This window comes from Zingiber officinale, chromosome 8B (genome assembly GCF_018446385.1).
Source record: "Zingiber officinale cultivar Zhangliang chromosome 8B, Zo_v1.1, whole genome shotgun sequence".
Taxonomy (NCBI): domain Eukaryota; kingdom Viridiplantae; phylum Streptophyta; class Magnoliopsida; order Zingiberales; family Zingiberaceae; genus Zingiber; species Zingiber officinale.
The window spans coordinates 62,967,387-62,992,333 of record NC_056001.1 but is presented as its reverse complement, the minus strand read 5'-3'; the positions used below and the strand labels follow the sequence as shown (position 1 = coordinate 62,992,333).

At 39.3% G+C, this 24,947-nt stretch overlaps 2 protein-coding genes across 5 annotated transcripts in view; one reads left to right on the top strand and one right to left on the bottom strand.

Annotated features, from left to right (window-relative positions):
* Positions 1 to 3,138: 3,138 nt before the first annotated feature.
* Positions 3,139 to 17,089, top strand: LOC122016114 (guanine nucleotide-binding protein subunit beta-like). Its single transcript, XM_042573308.1, has 7 exons — positions 3,139 to 3,368; positions 3,468 to 3,573; positions 3,663 to 3,757; positions 6,290 to 6,714; positions 15,514 to 15,877; positions 16,344 to 16,457; positions 16,808 to 17,089. Exons 2-7 carry the CDS (start codon positions 3,468 to 3,470, stop codon positions 16,841 to 16,843), a joined length of 1,140 nt encoding a protein of 379 aa, XP_042429242.1. The 5' UTR covers positions 3,139 to 3,368; the 3' UTR covers positions 16,844 to 17,089.
* Positions 17,090 to 17,448: 359 nt separating this feature from the next.
* The window catches only part of LOC122015607 (homeotic protein knotted-1-like), a 29,271-nt gene continuing 21,772 nt past the window's right edge, over positions 17,449 to 24,947 (bottom strand). For 2 of the 4 annotated variants that reach the window (XM_042572594.1, XM_042572595.1), the window contains exons 4-5: positions 17,947 to 18,154; positions 17,449 to 17,834 (exon numbers count right to left, since the gene is read on the bottom strand). In XM_042572594.1, coding sequence (XP_042428528.1) covers positions 17,714 to 17,834; positions 17,947 to 18,154 — 329 coding nt within the window. In that variant the 3' untranslated portion in view covers positions 17,449 to 17,713. Of the gene's footprint in view, positions 17,835 to 17,912; positions 18,155 to 24,947 lie in introns of all 4 variants that reach the window. The other 2 variants (XM_042572592.1, XM_042572593.1) reach the window with 1 other exon arrangement.

Here is a 24,947-nt window from a genome sequence, read left to right as displayed (position 1 = left end):
TAACTAAATCTATTAGTAGTTGATATGCCCATAGATTCAGATGCATCTCATCAATATTTCCATGTACATTATTAAATTGCTACTTGGGCTTGATATGCCATTCATGCATCAATATGAATTGCTTATGATGCATAGAACAACACCAATACTAACCATGCCATCCTTTTTCATCCTCTTATTCTTTCTCCCTCCCTTTCTTCTTACAATCCTTCTACTAGGGTTGTAAATAAATCAAGCGTTCGTAAACAAGTTTAGTGTTCAGCTTGGTAAGAACTTATTTATGTTCGTTCAATATATATAAGATTAATTAAACAAGTTTGAACAGCTCGTTAAGTTAAATAAATAAGTTTGAACACATATGTGTTCATCTTGTTAACGTTCGTGAACAATGTTTGTGAACAATGTTCGTGAAAAATGTTCATGAACTATATTTATTAATAAAATTCTTTTCAATATGCTAAACAAATAATAAAATAAAATAAATAAATAAATTTAAATTATCAAGCTCAATAATCAATTAAATAATTAAAGGTTTCAAATAATAAAACAAGCTTGAATTGAGAGCTTGATAATATCTAAACGAATCAAGCTCGAACCAAGCTCAAGCCATGCTCGAACCAAACTCAAGTCAAGTTTAAATTGAGAGTTTGATAACATCTAAACGAACCAAGCTCAAATCAAGTTTCAAACAAGCTCAAGCTCATAAAAAATAAATCAAGCTAAACTTGAATACTCATTTCAAAAGCTTGGTTCATTTTAAGCTCAGCTCGGTTTGGTTATCTTATTAAACAAGTTTGAACACCCCAAAGTTCGGCTCGGTTCGGCTTGTTTATAGCCCTACCTTCTACTGCCTAATCTTCCTCTTCATCTGATTTATTTGTTCATAAAATCCGTCACTCTGGTGGCCTTCCCCACGATTGCTTCATACCATTAGGAGGAAATAAATTAAGAAATTGAAATTAGTCATCACAAGGAATTCCTTAGTCTTTGTCGGGATTCGCTTCTGCAAACCTGTTATGTGATAACCAACTTAATATGCCTTGGGCCTGATTTATTTAATCATATGATAAAGATGATTCACTCATCCCAGCACTCCTGCCAACCTGATTTTTCTGTTCATGCACTATATAACACATGCAATTTAGAAAAGCTTCCTCATCTGTCATGAAGGAGTTCCTCCATGTTCCACACAAGACCTAGTCACTTGATACTCCCTTAGATATATTAAGCCTTCTAAGCTTGCTCCACATGAAATCTACCTCTTATCAAGCTGTCTTAGAGTTCATCTCGTTAGGAATTTTTGGTTGCTTGGATGCTCCAAGCCAACCTTCTCTGATCACCTCTGAGTCCACCTTGGCTTGGTTAGACCATTAATCCATCGAATGAATTCAAATATGGAGGGGTGAATTCGATCTATTTGACGCGTTTATCACTTGGGGGAGCTCCATTCCCTCTGGGAGAGGCTCCGCTAGAACCCGACGTCATAGAAGTTGGCCCATATCACCTTCTCCAGCTCCAACATCGCCTCTGCAGGCGATCTCTCCAGGAACGCCTCCTCCAGATGGTCTCTCGCAGGGACGAGCTCTTGTTGCGCGATCGCTGGCGCCTTCTTCCGAGAGCTCAACATGGGGTGGAAGCCGGGAGCTTGTACAAGATACATATTCTAAAGATATTCATATGGGTGACAACATTTACTCTAAATTTAATTTAGGTATATGCATCACTCGACATCAATAAATAAAAAAAACCATTTTAATTATTATCGGATGAATATTTTAAAAGTTGAGCTTTGTTTTTTTATTAATTACTCTATCTGAGCAGTAATTAGAATAAATTTCCTTATGGCGACAATTCCACAGGATGAACAGGCGGCACCCTCGCTAGCAACGACAGTCGCTCTTTCGTATTGTCGTCCTCACTTTCCCCTGTCTCGTTCTCTTCCAACGACCTAATCCTTGTCTCCGGTGTAAGGTAGGTGTGCAACGTCCCGACAATGCAAACGCCACCCAACATGATCAGAGCGTACATCATCTCGATGCCCTGCTTCCACCCACCTTCTTCCGCGCTTGGTTTCCACCCATAATACTAGGGGGTCCACGGTCCACCGTCGACAGGGGGGTGATCGCCAACGCCGCCCCTTGGTGGATCCACCCCTGCATCGAATCAGCAATGATTCCATGTTCCTACTCCCATAACCCACTTTGTTAGGAATTTCTAATGCCTTTATGTTCCAAGTCATCATTCATCAATCACTTCCTAGTCCATATCATTATGAACCTCTCAACCATCGAGCATAACCTATATAGTCCCCTTGGGACGGTCTAATGGCTAATGCATGAGGTGTTACCATCATGAGGTTTGGGGTTCGAATTTGGGCAAAATCGAGGTAAATATCTCCCTTATGTGATAGTTATTATTTCAAAGACTAATAGCCGTCCGTGATTTACCTCCTCCATGTTGGCTCTGGAACGGATTGACGGGGGCACTGGGGACGAACGTATTCGCCTTTTGTTGTTGCCACCATAACCTATCTAACTTGATTGTCTTAAGTCATCCATTACAACAATTTTGATGATGTTAATACACTAAATGAAACATTAGTATGAAAGGTAAACTTAAATCTTTTATTAAACACATCAAAACAACTTACTCAAACTCAATCAATTGAGAGCATCATTGCATCAACAACATAAAGAGGTAGGGGACGAGTTGTTAGGTTTGTCAAGGTCATGGTAGTGCCACCGATAAGGGATAATGTTGGGCCATGATTAAGGTTTAATGTAATCAGCATTCTTATGTGAACATTAATTAGGATCTTAACTCACAATATTGATTTCCAGATAACTAAGTCGTCAAATCTAAACTAATCACTAGAGTAGAGGTTAATTAAGATCTAATCCTAATTATTCTTAACTAACTAATTAACTAATTTTAGAAAAATAAGAATTTCTCAACCTTTTATAAATTGATATTTAATTAATAGCAAATATCTGTTATTATTATTTTTTTAACACCTCTAAATTATTTATGCCTACTGTACAAAAAATTAACGATACATATTTATTTATAGAAAAATGGAAATAAAGAACGACACGGATTTAGAAAGTTTGTCGGGCTCCAGCTCAGAACCCACGTTAAGTTATGACCGCGCCAGAGATGAGTCTGTACCCGTCCCGAGTGGACCCGAGCGGCTGGCTTCCCATGCTTCCTCTCCGGTCTCCCTAGCTCTCAGTCTCACTGCCGATCCCTAGCTTTCGTATTGGCATTTGCCGCCTTCTCAGAGTCGATCTCACTTCTCGAGGGGGAGCTTCCAGAGCTGGAGCCGTGGAGCTGAAGGTTTAGAGCTCGGATCCTGCTCCATCGAGCAGGTATCGTTGGAAGACCGACCACTTGTTTTTCTTTTGTTTTTTTTCTTCTCTTATTCGGTTTTATGAGGGTTTTGTTTGAATGCGGAGTTCGTCTGGTAGATGTCGTTTCCGGAGCTGAAGGAGCGGCACGCGGCCGCGACGGCGACGGTTAACTCTTTGCGGGAGCGGCTCAAGCAGAGGCGGCAGCAGCTGCTTGACACGGACGGTGCTGAGCTTACTTTTTCTTTCTGGATTTGACCTTTTTCGTGCGCGTCTTTTGACTTGGATCTTTTCGTGCGGTTTTGGTTCGAGTAGTGGCAAATTATACCAGGACCCAGGGGAGGACGGCGGTCAACTTTAGCTCAACGGATCTGGTTTGCTGCAGGACACTTCAGGGACATACTGGCAAGGTAGTCCAACTTTCCCTCGGATTTTATCGCCCATATAGATTTCCTGTTGACTATTGTTAACTTTCGTTAGTTGACAAGGACTTCATAAAGGACACTTGTATGTTGTCAAATTCGTTTTGCGTCGTTCCCAATTTTAAAGAAATTGGATACACATTCCTTGGGCATAAAAAATGGCAAATCGGTTTTTATCTCCCTATTATTATTATTATTATTATTTAATTATAACCATCTTACTGATCTGAGAACAATTTGGACTTACCTTCAGGCGAGAAAGCGTTAGCATACACACTTTTTCTTGAAGTTGAAAGGGCATTGCTTCATTGTACAAAGATAAGAGGTGTATTTGCACGAAAAAAAATCAGAAGACTCTTTAAAACTGGTAGAATTTTATTATTTAGTATCAAACAGGTGCATGATCAATGGTCTAAGCTTCCTAAGTCTGGAGCATAGGCCTTCACATGTATGGTAGTTGCTCAAAAGCTACATGCAGCTATGACTCCTCAAGGCTTTACTAGCCAACTTGTTAGCATGCTTATCATTATTACTAGAATAGTACCCAACTGAGACACCCCAGTTCCTTCTCATAAGCTTCCTCATGGCAGCCAGGCCCTCACTGCAGATCGATTCATTCATGCCACAACCATCATTGCTATTAGTTTCAACCTTTAACTTCTTGCAACCAAGGTTCCTTGCCTTCATCATCCAAGGTAATGCTTTTAAAATTACTCACTGATCAATGTTATCAAGATGGGTGACATGTGTACTTAAATTAGAATTTGATACATGTCCTTATAAGGGCTCAATTGATACTTTGAGACATTACTGAGTCAAATCCACGTCACTAGTAGCTTATCCGCCTTACAATTTCCTATTGGACATGCACTCACTCCAGGGCCTATAAAATAGGAGCCAAAGCCATTAAAGGGGTGGGCCTCAAACTAATGCAGGAAGAATGACTATAGTAACTAATTAAATAGGGCGTCAAAATATTAACCACTTCAAACATCTTTGACCCCATTTCGATCTGCTCATTGACATTGACTTCACTAGTGCTTCACTACCTCCTTTGAACTCACTGGAATCAAACACAACCACAATCATTTAATCCACCTCAAAGGAGTCACTAGTGCTCACTTGAACCTATATTACCCAACAGCACCCACCTTGGTTGAGCTTGAATCTGTTTAGGTGAATCAAACACAACTCTGATCCCAGTTCAATTGAACCCTCTAACACCTTAGCTGCTTTAAATGAATTTGTATGGTTTCACTTATCCAAAAAAGGTATATGTCCAAGGGATTGTTTCCACTGCTTCAGATTAGTGGTTGGCACTACAGCTGGGTTTGAGATGCTGAACTTCTTGGAGGAGGACTCCTATACATCATTTGAATGTCTAATGGTGCTTATAAAGTTATACCTTTTAGTTTGAAAAATGCAGATTCTACCTTTTGTTAGCATGCTATTCGATAGGTTGATTGCGAAGATTATATGATACGCAACATGATGGTTAAGGGTAAGTTGAGAGGGGGTCATGTGAAAAAATTGAGGGAGATCTTTGAAGTGTTTAGGGATTCTAGGACGAGGTTAATAATCCTTGAAGCACACCTTTTGGTTTGGGTCAAATAAATTTCTAGGTTTTATGGATCATAAAATGGGATTGATGTAAATTCCATAAAGCTGAGACATGAAGTCACTAGTTAAAGGATGGAAGTGTAAATGGTAAATGAGCATGTGGCATCATTGAGTTGGTCTCTACTGAAATAGGTGCAAGATGTGCTACTTTATTTAATGTTCTAGAGGCCAAAGAGTTTTGAGTTGGAAAGGAAGGGAAAAACAAGGGGGGGGGGGGGGGGGAGGGATGGGGGGAGTAGCAGGTAACCTTTGGCAGATTGAAGAAGTATTTGGGAGTTTGTCTTAGCTAGCCTGACTACGATCCGGATTTGTGGAATCAATTAATTTTGTGATTGTTAGAATATAATTATGCTTCACATAGAATTTTGCTGAAGGACAAAGAATGGAAGGTATATCTAATACAATACAATAGTCATGCTATGAGAGATGTTGAATTGAGGTGAAATTATTGATTTAAGCTTTGGTTTTAACGGCAAGAAAGCATAAGCCTTCCTTTCAAAATGTATTAAGGTAACTAAACAACAACAACCAAGTCTTATCCCATTAGGTGGGGTCGGCTATTAAGGTAACTAAATTTTAAATAGAAATTATATTTTATATGATTTTTAGTTAACTTCATCTTAATTGTTGCTACATCATTAATACCACCCCCTTAAATCTTTATTCTTATAATTGAAAATGATAAGGGAGGTGCTCTATATGCTAGAATATATTGAGCTTTAAGGAGATGAAGTCTCTAGTATGTTAATAGACCAGTTGTGGTTTGCGACTTCTGAGTACATATTGTCAGATGAATCCCACTTGTTATATAAACCCCTAGCTTTTCCCTCTCGCACTGCTTCCAATTTCTCAATATTTTGCAACTTCTGTTATGGTTTTTGTTTTCTGAGAAATTTTTAGGTCTATTCACTGGATTGGACCTCTGAAAGGAATCGGATAGTCAGTGCCTCTCAAGATGGGAGGCTAATTGTATGGAATGCTTTGACAAGTCAGAAAACTCATGCCATTAAGCTTCCTTGTGCATGGGTCATGACATGTGCCTTCGCTCCAAATGGACATTCTATCTCATGTGGTGGTCTTGACAGTGCATGTTCCATTTTCAATCTTAATTCTCAAGTCGACCGTGATGGGAATATACCAGTTTCACGGGTTCTCATGGGACATAAAGGCTATGTGTCTTCATGTCAATATGTTCCTGATCGAGAAAGTCATTTGGTTACCAGCTCAGGAGATCAGACATGCGTATTATGGGATGTTACCACTGGACAAAGGATTTCTATATTTGGTGGAGAATTTCCTTCAGGTCATACATCTGATGTATTGAGGTATTGCATGTTGAGTTTTGTGTTTTCCTTTTTAATTTAATTCAAAGTATTTTTCTTGTTTTTAGTTGTTATGGTAATGCATATGTGAATGCATTTAGTCTCACATTGTTAAGCTAAAAAGGTTGGAAGACCTTATATATGGAGCCCTTCCATCCTTGCTTAGCAAAGTTAAAGGGACCTACACGCATGCGCGGGCCGAGCCCAAATCAGGTGGTTTCATGGGGTTCGAGTCGGAAATCCATAAACCGGGCGCGACGCACGCGATCATCGCTCGCAGGGGGGGTGCAAATCCCCAGCTCGTGGGCCTCACGCTTGCAGGCGGCCTGGTTTGTCGAGGCGCGTGAGGAAGCGACGCACTTCCAAACCGGTGCACGCTTTGGTTCGCTGGCGAAGCAGTGCTTCAGGGTGAATAAATACACTACCTCTATTCGTGGTTTATACACTCTCAAGCAATCTGCTTTCTCTCCTTCCCTCTCTGTGTATGCGTGCACTGTCTGTAGGACCATTGCGGCCGGCTAGAAGGGGGGGGGGGGGGGTTGAATAGCCTTGTAAAACTAAAACAAAAGTACCCTTCTTGAACTTTCAACAGAACACTTGCATCAAATAAAAGCAACAAATAAAATCAGAAAATAAAAAGTATAAGACTCATAGAGAGTTGACTTGGTTACAACCGGGAAGGTTGTTAATCAAAGGAAGATGTCGTACTATTATCTCCCTTTGGCGGAGAAGCCTTTTTACAGCAGTGTTGGCACAGAAAGACAGAAGCTTATCTAAACAGTGGAAGCGCACAAGTGTTGTTTACAATTTCTGAATTAATGAAAAGCTTATGGACCAAGGCTATATTTATAGCCTTGGTCGGGGTGCCTGGAAAGGGTTCCAGGCGCCCTGGGGGGATAAAACTTTATCCCCAACGTTCAGATCGCATTTGACGCGATCTGGTCAACAAAACAGGTCCGGGTGCCCGGAAGGGTTCCGGGCGCCCCGGAGCCAAAAGTCAACAGCGGTTGACTTTTTCGTCCGGGACCTCTGCTCCGGTTCGGTTCGGCTCGGTCTGGGTCTTCTACTCCGGATCCGTTCGCTTGGGTGATCTCTGTCATCCGGAAAAGGGCTCATCTGAACCCAACTTCCGGTCTTCTCGAGCAGGCTTCCCTCCGGCTTCTCGTCCCTCGGAATCGCCGCGTGTTTCCTTCTCGTACGCCGGCGTACTCATCCGCAGTCTTCGTTCCTCGGACGCACCGCGTGTCGTCCTTCTCGCTAGTTGCGTCTCTTGTTCCCCGAGCAATCTTCCGCTCCGGCTTTCGTCCCTCGAAACCACCGTATGCTTCTTTCTCGTCCGCCGGTGTACTCTTCCGCAACACCTCTTTCCTCGGACTGCCGTCCTTCTCGCTAGCTGCGTCTTCCGCTCGACTACCTGTGCTCCTAAGCTCCTGCACACTTAGACACAAGGTTAGAAACACACAGGACCTAACTTAATTTGTTGATCACACCAAAACAACCTTGGGGTTTCAACACTGTCTTCTTCTTTTCCGAGAGTTTTTCCTTGTCCTGAGGCTTGGTTTCCGCGATCTGAGGTTGAGTCCGAGTGCGACGTTCGTCTTGGAGTGCACCTACGAACGTCGCGAGTGGTTGTCGGATCTTGGGAGAATTTTGCCGGAGAGCCTCTGCACCGTGGGCGGCAATAAATTCTCTAAAGATAGTCGGCACACCGACGCTTCAACCGGAAGATACCAATTTCTAAATCTTACTCTTTTATTTACCTGTTTATTGCATGCTTACTATTTTGGTGCAATTTATTACTGTGTCAGTACTCTCCTATAAACTACAATTTTAGAGAATTTATTGTAAGCATCAATACACATGATGAATGATAGGGTAACGGGGTCTGATGAGGCTAGCGCCAGACCCGAGAGATTTTTCGGGCAAAATTTCAGACGTTGGCAACAACGGATGAAATTTTGGCTAACTACGCTAGGGCTATTTTCCGTTATAGAAACAGATCCTCCTTCACCTGATGAAGAGGAACCTGCCTATAGTGCTGCCTTACAGAGGTTTAAGCAAAGGAATTACCTCTGCCATGGGAGGATCCTGTCTGCCCTCTCAGACGCACTATTTGATGTATACTGCTTGACGGCTTCGGCTAAAGAGCTGTGGAAATCTTTGGATAAAAAATACAACTCCGAAGATTCTGGTTTAGAAAAGTATACTGTGACAAAATTCTTAAACTTCAAAATGGTTGAAGGCAAATCTGTGGTTGAGCAGACACATGAATTCCAAGTTCAAATTCATGGTCTTGCTGAAGGAGATATGCCATTACCCGAAAAATTTCAGATCTTGTCTATCATCGAAAAATTGCCTCCGAGTTGGGAAGATTTTGGCATGACTCTTAAATATAGGAGAGGTAAAATCTCTCTGGAAGATTTGATGATTGCCTTAAATATCGAAGAAGAACATCGAAAGCAACATAAAGATGATGATAAAAGAATGCCTATGGATTTTATTCCAAAGGCAAACGTAGTAGTCTCATCTGATAAGAAAAAATTCAAAAATCAGAAAATGAAGAACAAGATGAAACCCAAACCAAAGGTTTAAAAGAAAAATGGAACCAAGCTGTACTGGGCATGTGGACAAGTTGGACATTTTGCCAAATTCTGCCCTAAGCAAAAGGACAAAAAGAAAAACCAGAGCAATATGTCCAACACCAAGGCACAAGCAAATGTTGTGACTGCTAGTGACGCCACCAGCGATAGGTTTGTTACCTTCAAACCCGAACTAAACTTGATCTATCAACTCAATGAATGGTTAGTTGATACAGGTGCTAATGTGCACTGTTGTGCTGATCGCTCTGCTTTCCTTACTTATCAGGTAATTGAAGGCACTTCCGTGACCATGGGGAACCATTCTGCAGCCAGGGTGTTTGGGATAGGACAAGTTGACTTGAGGTTCACTTCTGGAAAAGTCCTGTCACTGCATGAGGTGCATCATGTTCCAGCGGTTCGTCGGAATTTGATTAGCGGGTGAAAGTTAGTCCTGCGCTAGTTATGAGCTGAACTTTAAATGTAATAAAGTTGTAATATTACATTTAGGAATATTTATTGGAAAAGGTTACCTTAATGAAGGTTTATTTAAACTCAATGTAGAAAATGCTACTTTAAATAAATCTACTAATATTGATTGTTCATATAACATTGAGTCTTATGATATATGGTATGACAGATTAAGACATGTCAATTTTAATACCGTAAAAAGGATGATGAATCTAGACATGATTCCTAAGCAGGCTATAAATGATAAAAAAAAATGTGAAGTTTGTGTGCAATATAAACAACCCCGTAAACCCTTCAAATCAGTTGATAGAAAATTTGATATTTTAGAATTAATTCATACTGACTGTTGTGAGTTTAACGGTGTAATAACGAGAGACCATAAAAGGTATTTTATTACCTTCATTGATGATCACTCTCGTTATTGTTATGTTTATTTGCTGAAAACTAAGGATGAAGCTTTAGATAAATTTATGATTTTTAAATCTGAAGCTGAGAATCAAACAAATAAAACTATTAAGAGGTTAAGGTCTGATAGGGGTGGAGAGTTTACCTCGAACCTGTTTCAAAATTTTTGTCAAGATGCAGGTATAATTCACGAGGTAACTGCTCCATATAGTCCTCAATCCAACGGTATAGCAGAACGAAAAAATCGAACCCTTGAAGATATAATTAATTCCATGTTAGGCAGTTCTGGGTTACCCAACTTCACGTGGGGGGAAGCTCTATACACTGTATGTCATGTGTTAAATAGAGTCCCCATGAGGTCTAGGGATAAAAGCCCATATGAGTTTTGGAAAGGCCGGAGGATAAGTTTGAAATACCTTAAAGTGTGGGGGTACCTTGCAAAGGTACTAGTACTTGAACACAGAAGGAAAAAACTTGGTCCAAAGATCGTAGATGGTATCTTCTTGGGTTATGCTCAAAATAGTATTGCATATATGTTTCTGATTATTAAATCTGAAATTTATGGAATAAATGCAAATACTATTATAGAACTTCGTGATGCTACATTTTTTGAAGATATATTTCCTATGAAGACGAGAACACCTCAGTCTATATCTGGTATTCCTACTAGAGATAAGCCTGCTGCCGTAGAGGTATCATTATCCGTGGTAGGTACACCTTCCTCTAGTCACTCTAGACTAGATGAATCTAGTGAGTGTACAGAACTGAGAAGGAGCAAGAGGCAACGCGTGTCTACGAATTTAGGCCAGGATTTTATCACTTATAATATAGAAGGTGACTCTATGACATATAGAGATGCTATGGCTTCTCCTGAAGCTAAGCACTGGAAAGAGGCCATTAAAAGTGAAATAGACTCTATTATCTCTAATGCCACTTGGGAGTTGGTAGATCTACCTCCTGGGTGTACCACTATAGGATGTAAATGAGTGTTTAAGAGAAAACTAAAACCTGATGGGTCAGTAGATAAATTCAAAGTCCGCCTAGTTGCTAAGGGATTCAAACAGAAAGAAGAGATTGACTATTTTGACACTTATTCTCCTGTTACCAGAATTACTACAATCCGAGTGTTAATAGCATTGACATCCATATATCATCTTGAGGTCCATTAAATGGATGTCAAAACGGCATTCCTTAATGGAGATCTTGAAAAAAAGATATATATGGATCAGCCTGAGGGACATGTAGTTTCTGGAAATGAGAATAAAGTCTGTAGATTAGTCAAATCTCTTTATGGTTTGAAGCAAGCCCCAAAACAGTGGCACGAAAAATTTGATAGAACTATGCTATCGTTTGGTTTTGAAATGAATGACTCTGATAAATGTGTGTATGCTAAAATGAAAGGTGATAATTGTATTATCTTATGTTTATATGTAGATGATATTCTACTTTTTTGTTCTAACCTTTCTATTATTAATGAGACTAAGGCCCTCTTAAGTGGTAAGTTTGATATGAAGGATATGGGTTGTGCTGACATGATTTTAGGGCTGAAGTTGACTCGTTCAACTGATGGAATAATAATTTCTCAGTCACTCTATGTTGAGAGAGTATTAGAGAAATATGACTATAGCCAAGTTAAATCTGTCGTCACACCCTATGATCCTTCAAAAACTCTCCACAAGAATAAGAGTGGTGTGACAGTGTCTCAATTAAGATACTCACAAATAATAGGTAGTCTAATGTATTTAGCAAATTGTTCTAGACCTGATATTTCTTTTGCTATAACGAAATTGAGCAGGTTTATCAGCTGTCCGGACAGAACGCATTGGGATGCATTAGACAGAGTACTCAGATACCTAAAAGGCACTATATCCTTGGGCTTGTGGTATGGGAGATTCTCTGCAGTCCTGGAGGGATATAGTGATGCTAGTTGGATAGCTGACACTGCTGAGTGTAAAGGCGTTACTGGTTATGTCTTTACACTTGGAGGCGGTGCAGTTGCTTGGAGGTCTGTTAAACAGACGATTATAACCTGTTCTACATCTGAGGCAGAATTGTGTGCTTTGGATACCACAGTAACTGAAGTTGATTGACTTAAGGGCCTTCTTTTTGAAATTCCCTTGATGATGAAGCCAATACCTTCTATTTCAGTACACTGTGATAATCAAACAACAATAGCTCAGATTAGAAGCTCCAAGTATAACCAAAAACAGAAGAGACATGTACGAATAAGATTAAAGTCTATTCGTGAGCTAGTGTCTCTTGGAGTGGTGTCATTGGACTTTGTAAGTTCAAAGGACAATATTGCTTATCCACTCACTAAAGGACTTGATTATGAGAAAATTAAGAGATCCAGTAAGGGAATAGGACTGAGGCCTATCCTGGTTTCACTTATAGCGGCAACCCAACCTATCTGATTGGAGATCCCAAGAAGTAGGTTCAATGTGGTATAAACAAGTTATAAGGGTGAACCGTAAGTATCAAATTGATTGAGATGTAATCTCATAGTCTCTTCCCTGGATAGATGCTTGACTGCTAGTAAGGATGAGCTTAGGAGCTCTTAATGAGTTCAAAGTCTTAATGACAGGATGCTCGCAGTACATCCTTGGAGAACTCACCTATGTAAGTGTAACTGTGTGGCCGCAGTGTGGGGGGTCTAGGCAACTCTCCTTAGCACTTATGAAACAAGATTCGGTGGCATGGCCGTAATGCACCAACCCAGAAGGATTCAACCGTCGCCCGTGATGAGTTGTTACCAATTGATTTTCACATATAAAAGGTTTAAGTTCAAGATTGAGTTCACTTCAAACCTATGTGAATAAGATTGGTGTACTTAGGTGAAAATTCAAACCGGAAGGTATTTTCACTAAAAGCTCATTATAGCCAAGCCTCAGGACAAGTCTCTGTTTTCGACCAAAATAATTTGAATTAGTGGGGGATTGTTGAGTTTTGTGTTTTCCTTTTTAATTTAATTCAAAGTATTTTTCTTGTTTTTAGTTGTTATGGTAATGCATATGTGAATGCATTTAGTCCCACATTGCTAAGCTAAAAAGGTTGGAAGACCTTATATATGGAGTCCTTCCATCCTTGCTTAGCAAAGTTAAGGGGACCTACACGCATGCGCGGGCCGAGCCCAAATCAGGTGGTTTCAGGGGGTTCGAGCCGGAAATCCATAAACCGGGCGCGACGCACGCGATCATCGCGCGCAGGGGGGGTGCAAATCCCCAGCTCGTGGGCCTCACGCTTGCAGGCGGCCTGGTTTGTTTTTGCTAGTCCTTGGTTTGGTTTGTACCGACGCACCTGGCGAGGCGGGTGAGGAAGCGACGCACTTCGAACCGGCGCACGCTTTGGTTCGCTGGCGAAGCAGTGCTTCAGGGTGAATAAATACACTACCTCTATTCGTGGTTCATACACTCTCAAGCAGTCTGCTTTCTCTCCTTCCCTCTCTGTGTATGCGTGCACTGTCGTTCGTCTTGGAGTGCACCTACGGACGACGCGAGTGGTTGTCGGATCTTGGGAGAATTTTACCGGAGAGCCTCTGCACCGTGGGCGACAATAAATTCTCTAAAGACAGTCGGCACGCCGACGCTTCAACCGGAAGATACCAATTTCTAAATCTTACTCTTTTATTTACTTGTTTATTGCATGCTTACTATTTTGGTGCAATTTATTACTGTGTCAGTACTCTCCTATAAACTACATTGCAGTGATGTCTTTTTGAGCCAAACTTGATGTCTAGTGGAAAAAATTCTGGATGTTTTGCTCTTTATGATTATAGGGATGTAGATTGAATAGGCTCCTTGTTGAGATGTATTTTGAGTAGCTAATTTATCATTTCAGAGTACTGTAACCATAATTTTGTCTCTCTTTCATTTCTCATTCTGATTCTTATTATATCACAGAAAATTTTTACAGATCCTGATGATTTTAGTATAAGAAAATTGTCAGATACTTGTCAAAATAATGTTCTTAACACTGAGCTTCTACATTTAAAATTTGGCAAATAGAATTTGGAATTTGTGTTACTACTCATTGCATTGCTATTGTGTGTTTCATTTTTTGTCATTAGTTCTGACAGAAATCCCAATATCAAATTGCTTGGAGTAGTTATACTATTCCCATGGAAATAACTGGTTAGACTTTATGAGATTTGGCATAAGGAGTACTCTAGCTCTCTATTTTTTTCTTTTTACTTTTTTTGTGCTGTTATTGTTAGAGATAGAGAAGATGGATTCAGATTTCAGATTATGTAAAGATTTAACGAGAAAGATAACTTATAGAAGCTTTCATAACTGGTCTGTCACGGGCGGAGTTATTCCCCTTTATTACCCGTTGAAATAATTATTACCTATTTAAATGTTTAGGAAATATTATTAACAACTATAAGTCAACTTACTTATCTGCTAACTATTAATATTATAGTCCAATTACTTGGTTTGAGGAAGAGAATTGAAAGATTCACAAAATTACTCATGGAACTCTATCATTTATGCATATCCTTTTGTCACTTTCCCTTGTGCCCCTAATATATACTATCCAAGTAATCAAACCTTTAGTTTAACTTCCATGATTTAGATTAATCACCAAAAGAATCTGTTGATGCATTTTAACCTTCTAAGTATTTAGATATGAAAAATTGAATGCCCAATTCTATTTGCCTCATTTATATCTCAGTTTGGAAACATTTAAATTAAATTTCTTTTGAGGCTACAAGGTGGCCATGACTCTCATTGTGCAAGTGATTTGCCATATGGATAATAGGCTTTGTAACTTCTGTTGTATCAGATAGTTTTGTTTAATAGTCATGAAAAACTATTCCAAATTTTCATGTTTCTATAAATTGCCTACAACAGAGTATGAGTGAGACAATCTGTTTTATAAAAGCAAGAGAAAAAAAAGATACCATTTGACAAGTGACATTTCAGCTTGTTTCCGTGTATTTCTTATGCAAATGCCTAGGAGGTCAAGCTTCCATGTCCTAATGCAGCAAGTTTAGGCTTCTAAAATATTCTATTCAGCTTTTATCAAATGTGAAGCATGGTAATTGGTTCCTCAAGGTACTAAAGTATGAATGGTCTAATCACAGTGATTGGCATTTTCTCAGTGGTCTTGTTGGTAAAGGCAATGCTAATTATGTTATCTTTAGGTTCTATAAAAAAGAGTAGGCTAATGCCTGACTTCCTTGTTTTCAAAATGTAAAGTAGATTCAGCTATCTGCATCTTTAACTGAAGGCTCAAGGCCATTCTCTCAAAGTTGAAGACATTTCTTGCATGCAATCTTACTATTAAGAAAAAAAGATTATAACTTTCTTAGTTATAATGTCTCATCCAAAAACAATTTTCCCTCCCCCAGTGTATCTGTCAGCAGCTCAAATTCAAATATGTTCGTCTCTGGTTCTTGTGATGCAACTGCTCGATTATGGGATGCTAGAATTGCTAGTCGAGCAATTCGAACTTATAATGGTCACCAAGGTGATGTTAACACTGTCAAATTCTTCCCTGATGGTCAGAGATTTGGTTCTGGATCAGATGATGGCAAGTGCAGGCTATTTGACATGAGAACTGGGCACCTGCTTCAAGTATATGCCCAACAACATAACAATAATGAACCAGATTTTCCCTTTGTCACATCCATAGCATTCTCTATATCTGGAAGACTGCTTTTCGCTGGGTACTCAAATGGTGACTGCTATGTGTGGGATACCCTCTTAGCTGAGGTACGTGTTTCTAGTGCAATTGTACAAGGATCATAAGTTTTACATTTCTTAGCTCACTCTAGAAGTAAATTTTATTTAAATTGTGGAGGATCTAAAATAGTTGCTGTTATGTTTGTGTGATTTGAATCATAGTATATTGATTAAGAATTTTATTATCTTGGAGACTTTAGTTAGGGGTGCATGAATTCGATTACATGTTACATGAATTTAAGAACTATTGATTGATGTCTATAACATTGTTTTGTAAAATAATTGAGGGCAACACCTGCCAACGAGACCTTCTATTGAATGTCACTGTTAACTGGGAATGATCATCAAACAGTATGCAGCAACCTTAGGCATAGATTGGGCAAATTGCATGCCTGTTTTCTACATGCAATGGACTTATCCATGAAAATCAATAATAATGTTAATGTTGCAAAAGCATATTGTAGTACCATCAAGAACCATATCAATGTCTTTTCAGGTAGTTGTTAATCTTGGTAAGCTACAGAGTTCCCATGAAGGTCGCATAAGCTGCTTGGGTTTGTCAGATGATGGGAGTGCTCTATGTACAGGAAGTTGGGACAAGAACCTAAAGGTAAATATTCCCACTTTATTTCTAGTGAATTGTCTGCAAATGCATTTCCACTTGCAACCATTTGAATGCACCTGGAAGAATTTTGATAACCTATCCATCTTCCTGACTTCTTCAACCAAATCCTCTGTGATTACATTTTTAACCGTTACTATCTAAATCTTATTGAGAATTCAGCCAGTCACTAGCAATAACCATGCATACGAACCGTGTAAATTTTTGACAATTGCCTTTTGAGGATTTTCACTATCGGCAGAGTGCAAATATGACATTCTCAACTAAAGGCCGAGTAGCTAGTCGTTGATCGATTTTTTTTGGAGGAAAAGGATTGATTGGCTTAACTTTTCTGGCAGATTTGGGCTTTTGGAGGATTGAGGAAAGTGATCTGACGCTGCTTAATTCGGACTCAAATATTGGAGATTACATTAAGGGTCAAGCCACACTCAATTTTCATGCATTTTTCCAGCTGACAAATGCTAGCTCTAGAAATTTGTACTGCTAGTTCTTTCGATAGCTTCCTATGGGGCACTAGTTTTCTATTAGTATATATTTTTTTAAATTTCCTTGTAAGGAACTTATTAATTAATCCGTTTAATTTTCTGAATTGGAATTTGGAGGTTGTTTTCCATGGCAAACGAAAGTTCCCTACTGAATCAGCTTTAAATAAATAAAATAGAGAACCACAACTGTATCAGAAATTGTGTAAACTTCAGTGTAGTAGTTGGTTCTTATATCGGTTCTGATATGAGACGGTCGTGATAACCTCAAGTCTTTTAACATTTTTCACAAACTAATACCATAATCCTCTATGGGTGTACATACAATCTGATTGCTCTAGGGCACCCTCTCGAGTAATTCAGACATCACAGTAGCTATTACAAATCAGTTGTTGCTGTAGTTCAAATGCTTGTTTCACAGTGTCAGTAGGCTCTTGTTCTTACAGTGCCATGCTCTCATTTCTTCTGCTCTTTATATACTTACCAAATACAAGAACTAATACAATAGTTTATTCAGCTTATCATTCATCATCGAGAGCAGTCTGGTACAAACAAATATACACTTTCCTTTACACTGATACTAGTAAATCAAGCCGACATGGAGCCTTTGATTAAGGACTACAATCCAAAAATATATAAAGCAGCAAATTAAATGATGCTTTAATTAACTAAAGAGCTTAAATCATCATGGTCCAAAGCTCATGAATTGCCCATCCATACTGAAGAGACCACCACCACCAGTCTGAGGACGGTAGCCATCCATCACGTATAGTTTCGTGTCCTCAGATGGTTTCCAATGCCTCTTTCTTTGGTTGATGAACCAGTTATTGATTTGCTTCTGGTCCAGGCGGGCGGACTCCGCCAGTGCCACCTTCTCCATTTCCTGCATTTCATGCCATGAATCTATTAGGGCGAGAGCTAGTTATCGAATTCATGGATCGAATAGAACTGGAGGAGATACTGATGGATATGGCCATTTGTAGTGCAGCTCCCACCAGTTGAGGAGCTTCTGCCGGGCATCCTTCGGTAGCCTGCCTTTCTTCTTTTTCTTGGAAAGTTCTTGCCTGAGGCCACTCAAGTAGCTACCATACTTTTTCAACAGGTGCTGCTTCAGCTCTTTGTCTTCGGCAGGACGATCTGCATCTCGACGTTCGGCCTCTCCCCTGCTGTCACCGTCCTGGTCCTTGTCGGAGGAACCAGCCCCTGCACATTTTTCAGCTTCTTTCATTTACTAACACATACAATGCTCCAACTAACATAGCTCGAACATCGTAGCCAAACAATGTAAAAATATGATCGATTTCTCTTGTTCATTTAGAAGAGTAAACGAGATGATCAATCTAAACATTAATACAATTGCAGCAACTTTGAGCATATAGCTTGAACATCAGCCAAACAACTTAACTCTCCTACCATCCATTTGCATTCGAGAACATGGATACAAAATGATCCTACAATGTGTCATATTTACAGACACAAATATAGAATTTTGCCTCTAAATATAACTCTTAGGGAACTTAATGAAAGATATATAATTCTTACTGATATGGCGGATGATATGGAGCCTTCGAATTAGGTCAAAGTCAAGAAGATCGGTTGATGTGGCAGTTAAAATCAATGAGGCGTCAACACTCAGAATCAATACATACAATCATCTCTACCGAGAGCTTGTCCGACCGAACTCTTTGCCGGTCGGGCTTCGAGCCCCGAGCCCCGAGCCCCTCAGCATCGATGAAACTCTGAGTCTAATTAGTACCTTACAGAGTAGAGTCCTCTTCATCACTTAGGCTACTATGATTGACTATTCCGGCCGAGTCATCCAGCCAAACGGACCTATGAGTACTTGGTCTAATCGAATTTAGTGGCTAAATTAAAAGGCCAAATGGAGGAGGAATCCTCGACAACCTCCCCAAGTCCGACCCCATGGCTTTGGCAAGCAATAGTTGGTCTGGCTTTGCGAAGGACTCAATCGACTTGTCTGGTAAGCATATTATGGGTTCCTCAATCCAATGATCTCATATTTATTATTAGTATTTTGTGCCATGGAGGACAAAGAATTTTCTGTATGTAAAATGTACACCAAAAGCTTCCAGTCTACCAAACACATGGATTGTACGCCCATTTTTGAAAAAGTGCTAGAGCATTTTTATGGTATGTCCTTTTTTGGAAGCATTTTGATATTCATGCATAGACAAACAGTAATACTATAAAATGGATCTCCATTTATAGACGCAGGTATATGATGCTCTGCAATTCTACACACTCATGGCCGCTGTTCATTTTCCTATTCATCTACTCGACTCAATTACTGACTTAAGTGTCAGAGTGTCTAAACCGGGGATCCCTTCCCTGGCCCAATCACTAATGCTTATTTTGACACAGAATCATTCGGAGTCACTTTTTGTAGAGTCAGAGTCTTCGCATGATCAATATAAAAATTATTTTCCTAGCCAACTATCTTCTTCGCTTTCGGAAAAGATCACTTACAATATAATATGAAAGTTAAGTTTTAGTTATTTAACAAATTCATATATATATATATATATATATATATATATATATAGAGTGGATCTAACACCATATATATCCATATCATAGGTCAATGTTGTATTCTAATACAATAAGAATATAACACAAATTATTGAATGAATAATTTTCATCAAGTATATTCCCTCATATATAATCTTCTTTCTTCTACTACTTAAATTGTTTTATTTTGTTTTTTATTTGTTTGTTTTTTTTTTTGCATAGCAAGAAAAACCAAAACATGATATGATTGAAAACATGGTTGATGCCTAAAGATCGACCCCCCTATATATATTACTTTTCATCAAGTATATTCCCTCATATATAATCTTCTTTCTTCTACTACTTAAATTGTTTTGTTTTGTTTTTTATTTGTTTGTTGTTTTTTTTTCATAGCAAGAAAAACCAAAACATGATATGATTGAAAACATGGCTGATGCCTATATACCCATATATATTTATTTTTATTTCAGAAGTGAGGCAAGCATATACCAAATAAAATGTTTCTGTGGTATATTATCTTAGCCCATGATTCTGACTTAAATTATGATATCACAGTTTTCTTATGTGCAAAGCAATTTAATAAAAGATTCTAAAATAACAATTGAAAATATTTTATTTTAATTAATTAAGTTTTGAATTACTATTATGGACCATGAGAGTTTATTTGTTCTCTCTTGATTGAGAGTGAGATTGAGAGTGAGCAAGTGACGATCGGGTGAAGTGTCGGGTAGGTGAGGTTGAACAAATTATTCTAAAGCTCCTATTAAAAAAATAGCTTTTTACCAAAAGGAGTGGTCACTCTTATTTATCCAAACAAGTACCCTAGTTTCAAAATTACAAAAAAAAAAAGTATAAAAATAGTGTTATTCTCTTCCTATCCTTCCCGCCAATCTCCTAAATCTCCTCTCTCTAGATGTCATTTTTCAATGCATCCGAGCCACATTTGTTTTGCTTTAAATTTAAAATTAATAAAATAGCTCGGATGCATGCTAGACTCATTCCCCTTTCTTACCTTGTGGAAATTCATGGTCATCATCCCCCACCGAAACCTAGGCTTCGTGTGTCCCGGCGTCTAGAGTTCTCAACGGAATCCACACAGTGTGTCCCTCTAAGGCGACGTCAAAACTTTCCGACGAAATCCACACATATAAGGCAACAGACGTTAAGGGTCTCCGACGAAATCAACATAGAGGTCTCTCTATTCAAGTATTTAGAGATTTGTTTGTCGTAAATACTCTCATTTCAGAATGAAGCAAAAAGTGTTGGTCCCTTTGGAAGTCGGTAAGAGGGGGAGGGGTGAATTGTCCTGAAAAAATAAATTACACCTTTCTTGATTTTTCAACTTAATAATAAAACTTGTAACTTTAAATAAAAGAGACTAATTAAAAATAAACTTAGACACAAATGGTTTACTTGGTTTGCAATCAGAGGATTGCTAATCCAAGGAAAGGATGGCGCACTATCTGATGATCTCCTCTGGGCGGAGTAGCCTCTTACAGCGTTGACAGCACAAAAAGAAAGAACAGAATTGAAAGCACTGGATTACAAGTTGATTGAGAAGACTGTGCAGATCAGTGCTATATTTATAGCACTGTTCGGGGCGCCCTGAAGGGTTCGGGCGCCCTGGGGGGATAAAATTTTATCCCCCAACGTTCAGATTAAGTCAAAACTCGATCTTGTCAAAATCTTTGGTCCGGGTGCCTCGGTACGTTCCGAGTGCCCCGGAGGGGTCCGGGCTCCCCGGTCAGCTCTGGGCGCCCCGGACCTAAAAGTCAACTCTGGTTGACTTTTTTCGTCCAGTAGCTCTGCTTCGATTCAGCTCGTCTCGGTCCGGGTCTTCAACTCTGGCTCTGCTAGCTTGGGTGATCTCGGCCATTCGGAATATGGCTCACCCGAACCCAAGTTCCGGCCTTCTCCTCGAGCAACCTTCCTTCTCGGTTTCTTGTCCCTCGAACGTAGCGTACGGTCTTCTCGTCCACCGGTGTACTCTTCCGCGGTCACCTCGTCCCTCGGACGCACCGAACCCGTCAGCTCTCTCCCCGTGTCGTCCTTCTCGTTAGCCGCGTCTTCCGCTCGACTTCCTGTGTTCCTAAGCTCCTGCACACTTAGACACAAGGGTTAGACAAAACATGACCTAACTTAACTTGTTTGATCACATCAAAATACCTTGGGGTTCCAACAATCTCCTCCTTTTTGATGTGAGCAACCCAAGTTAAGCTAGGGTAAACAAATGCAATAAAAATAATTGATTTTGCAAATAAGTCCAAAAAAGATTTTCAGTTTATTTTATACCACCCCCTAGACTTAACATACTTCTCCCCCTTTGATCACATAAAAAATTAGGGTTCTTTTTAACAAGTCTAAGGTAAATTCTAACTTAAAAAAAATTTAAGTGTTAAAAATTTAAGTTAGAAAATTTCTAAGAAATATTTTTCAAAGTCTTTGAAAACATAATTTTTAAGTTTCAAAATAAAATTCAATTTAAGTTAAAATATTTCAAAAAAAAATTCTAAGCAAAAATTTAAAAATAATTTTTATGCAATGGAATAAGTAACTTTCAAAGTTTCTAAGTTAAAAACATAGAAAAAGAAATTTTTAATTTCCAAAAATAATTTTCTATTTTTTTTAATTTGCAACAGAAACATTTTCTAAGTTATACAAAATTTTCAAAATAAATGTTTATAAACTTTTAAGCATTATTTAATTCTAACTTTAATACTTTTTCCAGAAAGTTAATTCAACATTTGATTTCAATATTTTGGCTTCCAGGTAGTGGCGAGGCACTAGACCTTCTTGGTTATTGGAGCAACAACCAATTCCTTAGACAAAGCCTCATAAAGAAACTATCTTTTTAACTTTCTCGCTGAAAATGCTAAGTTTAATTTTTAAATTCAAGTTAAACATATTTTCGGAACCCCATAGAGGTTCCTACCTACAGGGTTAATCAAGTATTTCTTAGGTACATTGACTTTTGATATTTTTTTAATTTGACTTTGGTGAAACCTATAGTACCAGTTTAGTCCTCTATAATTTTTAAAACCAAAAATATTTGAACTGTTAGACTTTCTCAATCTTTCTATTTCTTCTTTTAATTTTTCATTTTCAGGTTTCAATTTATCAAAATCCTCTATTAGACATGATTTTGAGAAAATTCTTTTTGTTTCTAAAATTTTATTTTTTAATTTGGTATTTTTATTTTCTAATTTATACATAGATTTTGCCATAGCCTTAATACCAAAGTAAAGCTGATCAGGAGGTAAGAGGCATATCTCACTTACCATATCAGACTTGAAGCCTGATTCTCCCCTTGCTTCGCTGCATTCATCTGGCGTCCCTCCCTCTTCATCGATGCTGGGTTCTAATGTACTTTGCCCTTCATAGCTTGCCATCAGTGCTATCCCGACATATTCTTGAATCTCAGACTCAGATGATGAACCATCATCCCAAGTTGCTTTTAGATTCTTGTGCTTCTTGGGTATCTTGACTTTGTCCTTCTTTAGTTCTGGGCAGTCTTCTTTTAAGTGTCATTCCCTTTGACACTGGTAGCAACACATCCTTCTTCTATTTCTTGGATTCTTTTTGTTCTGCATTTCTTTAAATTTATTAGATCTAAAAACTTTTTAAAATTTCTTACCATATATGCTTCCTGATCCTCTTCTGAATCTGACTTGGGTTCATCCTTCTTGGTTGCATTTAGTGAGATCATCTGGCTTGATTCCTTTGTTGTCCCTACACACCTGGTTTCATGTAATTCAAGAGTAGAGAACAATTCTTCTAAAGTACTTACCTCCAGGTCTTTTGAAATATAGTAGGCATCGACGATTGATGTCCATTCTGGAGTTCTGGGAAACACATTGAGTGCGTAGCGTATGGTGTCCCGGTTTGTTACCGTTTCACCGAGATTCTTGAGACCAGTAATCAATTCCTTTACCTTCGCGTGTAGATCGGCTACCTTCTCACCTTTTTCCAGACGGATGTTCGTCAGTCTGTTCCGAAGGATATCTCTTCTTGCTAGCTTGGCTTCGGATGTTCCTTCATGGAGTTCCAGGAACTTCTCCCAGAGTTCTTTGACCGACGAGTAGCTTCCGATGCGGTTGACTTTTTGAGGAGACAACACACTCAGCAGGTGATATTCCGCACGATTATTCGCTACAGAATCACTCTGCTCCTTCTTTGTCCATTGGCTCTCTTCTTTTTCTTCTCCATTCTGATTCGTCAGAGCTACAAAACCATACTTTATTATTAACCGAATTTCGAAATCAGTTTTCAGGAATACCTCCATACGACGCTTCCAGTGTGCGAAGTCCCCCTCGAATTTTGGTGGAACAATGCTTGGTCCGACCATCTCGTTGCTTCGATCGACGGTTAGTCCTCCTGAAGCACCTTGCTATGATACCACTTGTTGGTCCCTTTAGAGGCCGGCAAGAGGGGAGGGGTGAATTGCCCTGAAAAAATAAATTACACCTTTCTCGATTTTTCAACTTAATAATAAAACTTTTAACTTTAAATAAAAGAGACTAATTAAAAATAAACTCAGACACAGAGGGTTTACTTGGTTTGTAATCAGATGATTGCTAATCCAAGGAAAGGATGGCGCACTATCTGATGATCTCCTCTGGGCGGAGTAGCCTCTTATAGCTTTGACAACACAAAAAGAAAGAACAGAATTGAAATCACTGGATTACAAGTTGATTGAGAAGACTGTCCAGATCAGTGCTATATTTATAGCACTGTTCGGGGTGCCCTGAAGGGTCCGGGCACCCTAGGGGGGGGGGGATAAAATTTTATCCCCCAACGTTCAGATCGAGTCAAAACTTGATATGGTCAAAATCTTCGGTCCGGGCGCTCCGGTATGTTCTGGGCACCTTGGACAGCTCCAAGCGCCTCAGACCCAAAAGTCAACTCTGGTTGACTTTTTTCGTCCGGTAGCTCTACTTTGGTTCAGCTCGTCTCGGTCCGAGTCTTCAACTCCGGCTCCGCTAGCTTGGGTGATCTCGGCCATCCGGAATAGGGCTCACCCGAACCCAAGTTCTGACCTTCTCCTCGAGCAGCCTTCCTTCCCGGTTTCTCATCCCTCAAACGTCTCTTCCGCAGTCACCTCGTCCCTCGGACGCACCGAGCCCGTCGACTCTCTTCCCGTGTCATCCTTCTCGTTAGCCGCGTCTTCCGCTCGATTTTTTGTGTTCCTAAGCTCCTGCACAGTTAAACACAAGGGTTAGACAAAACATGACCTAACTTAATTTGTTTGATCATATCAAAACATCTTGGGGTTCCAGCAAAAAGCTGCAGCAACAAAGGTAAGTATCATGAACTTGTAGGATCGAAAAGAATTTATATATCTCCACAATTGCATGATATTGTCCACTTTGGGCCTAAGCCCTCATGGTTTTGCTCTTGGACTCTCCCCAAAAGGCCTCATGTCAATAGAGATATCTTTCTCTTATAAACCCATGATCTTTTCCATGTG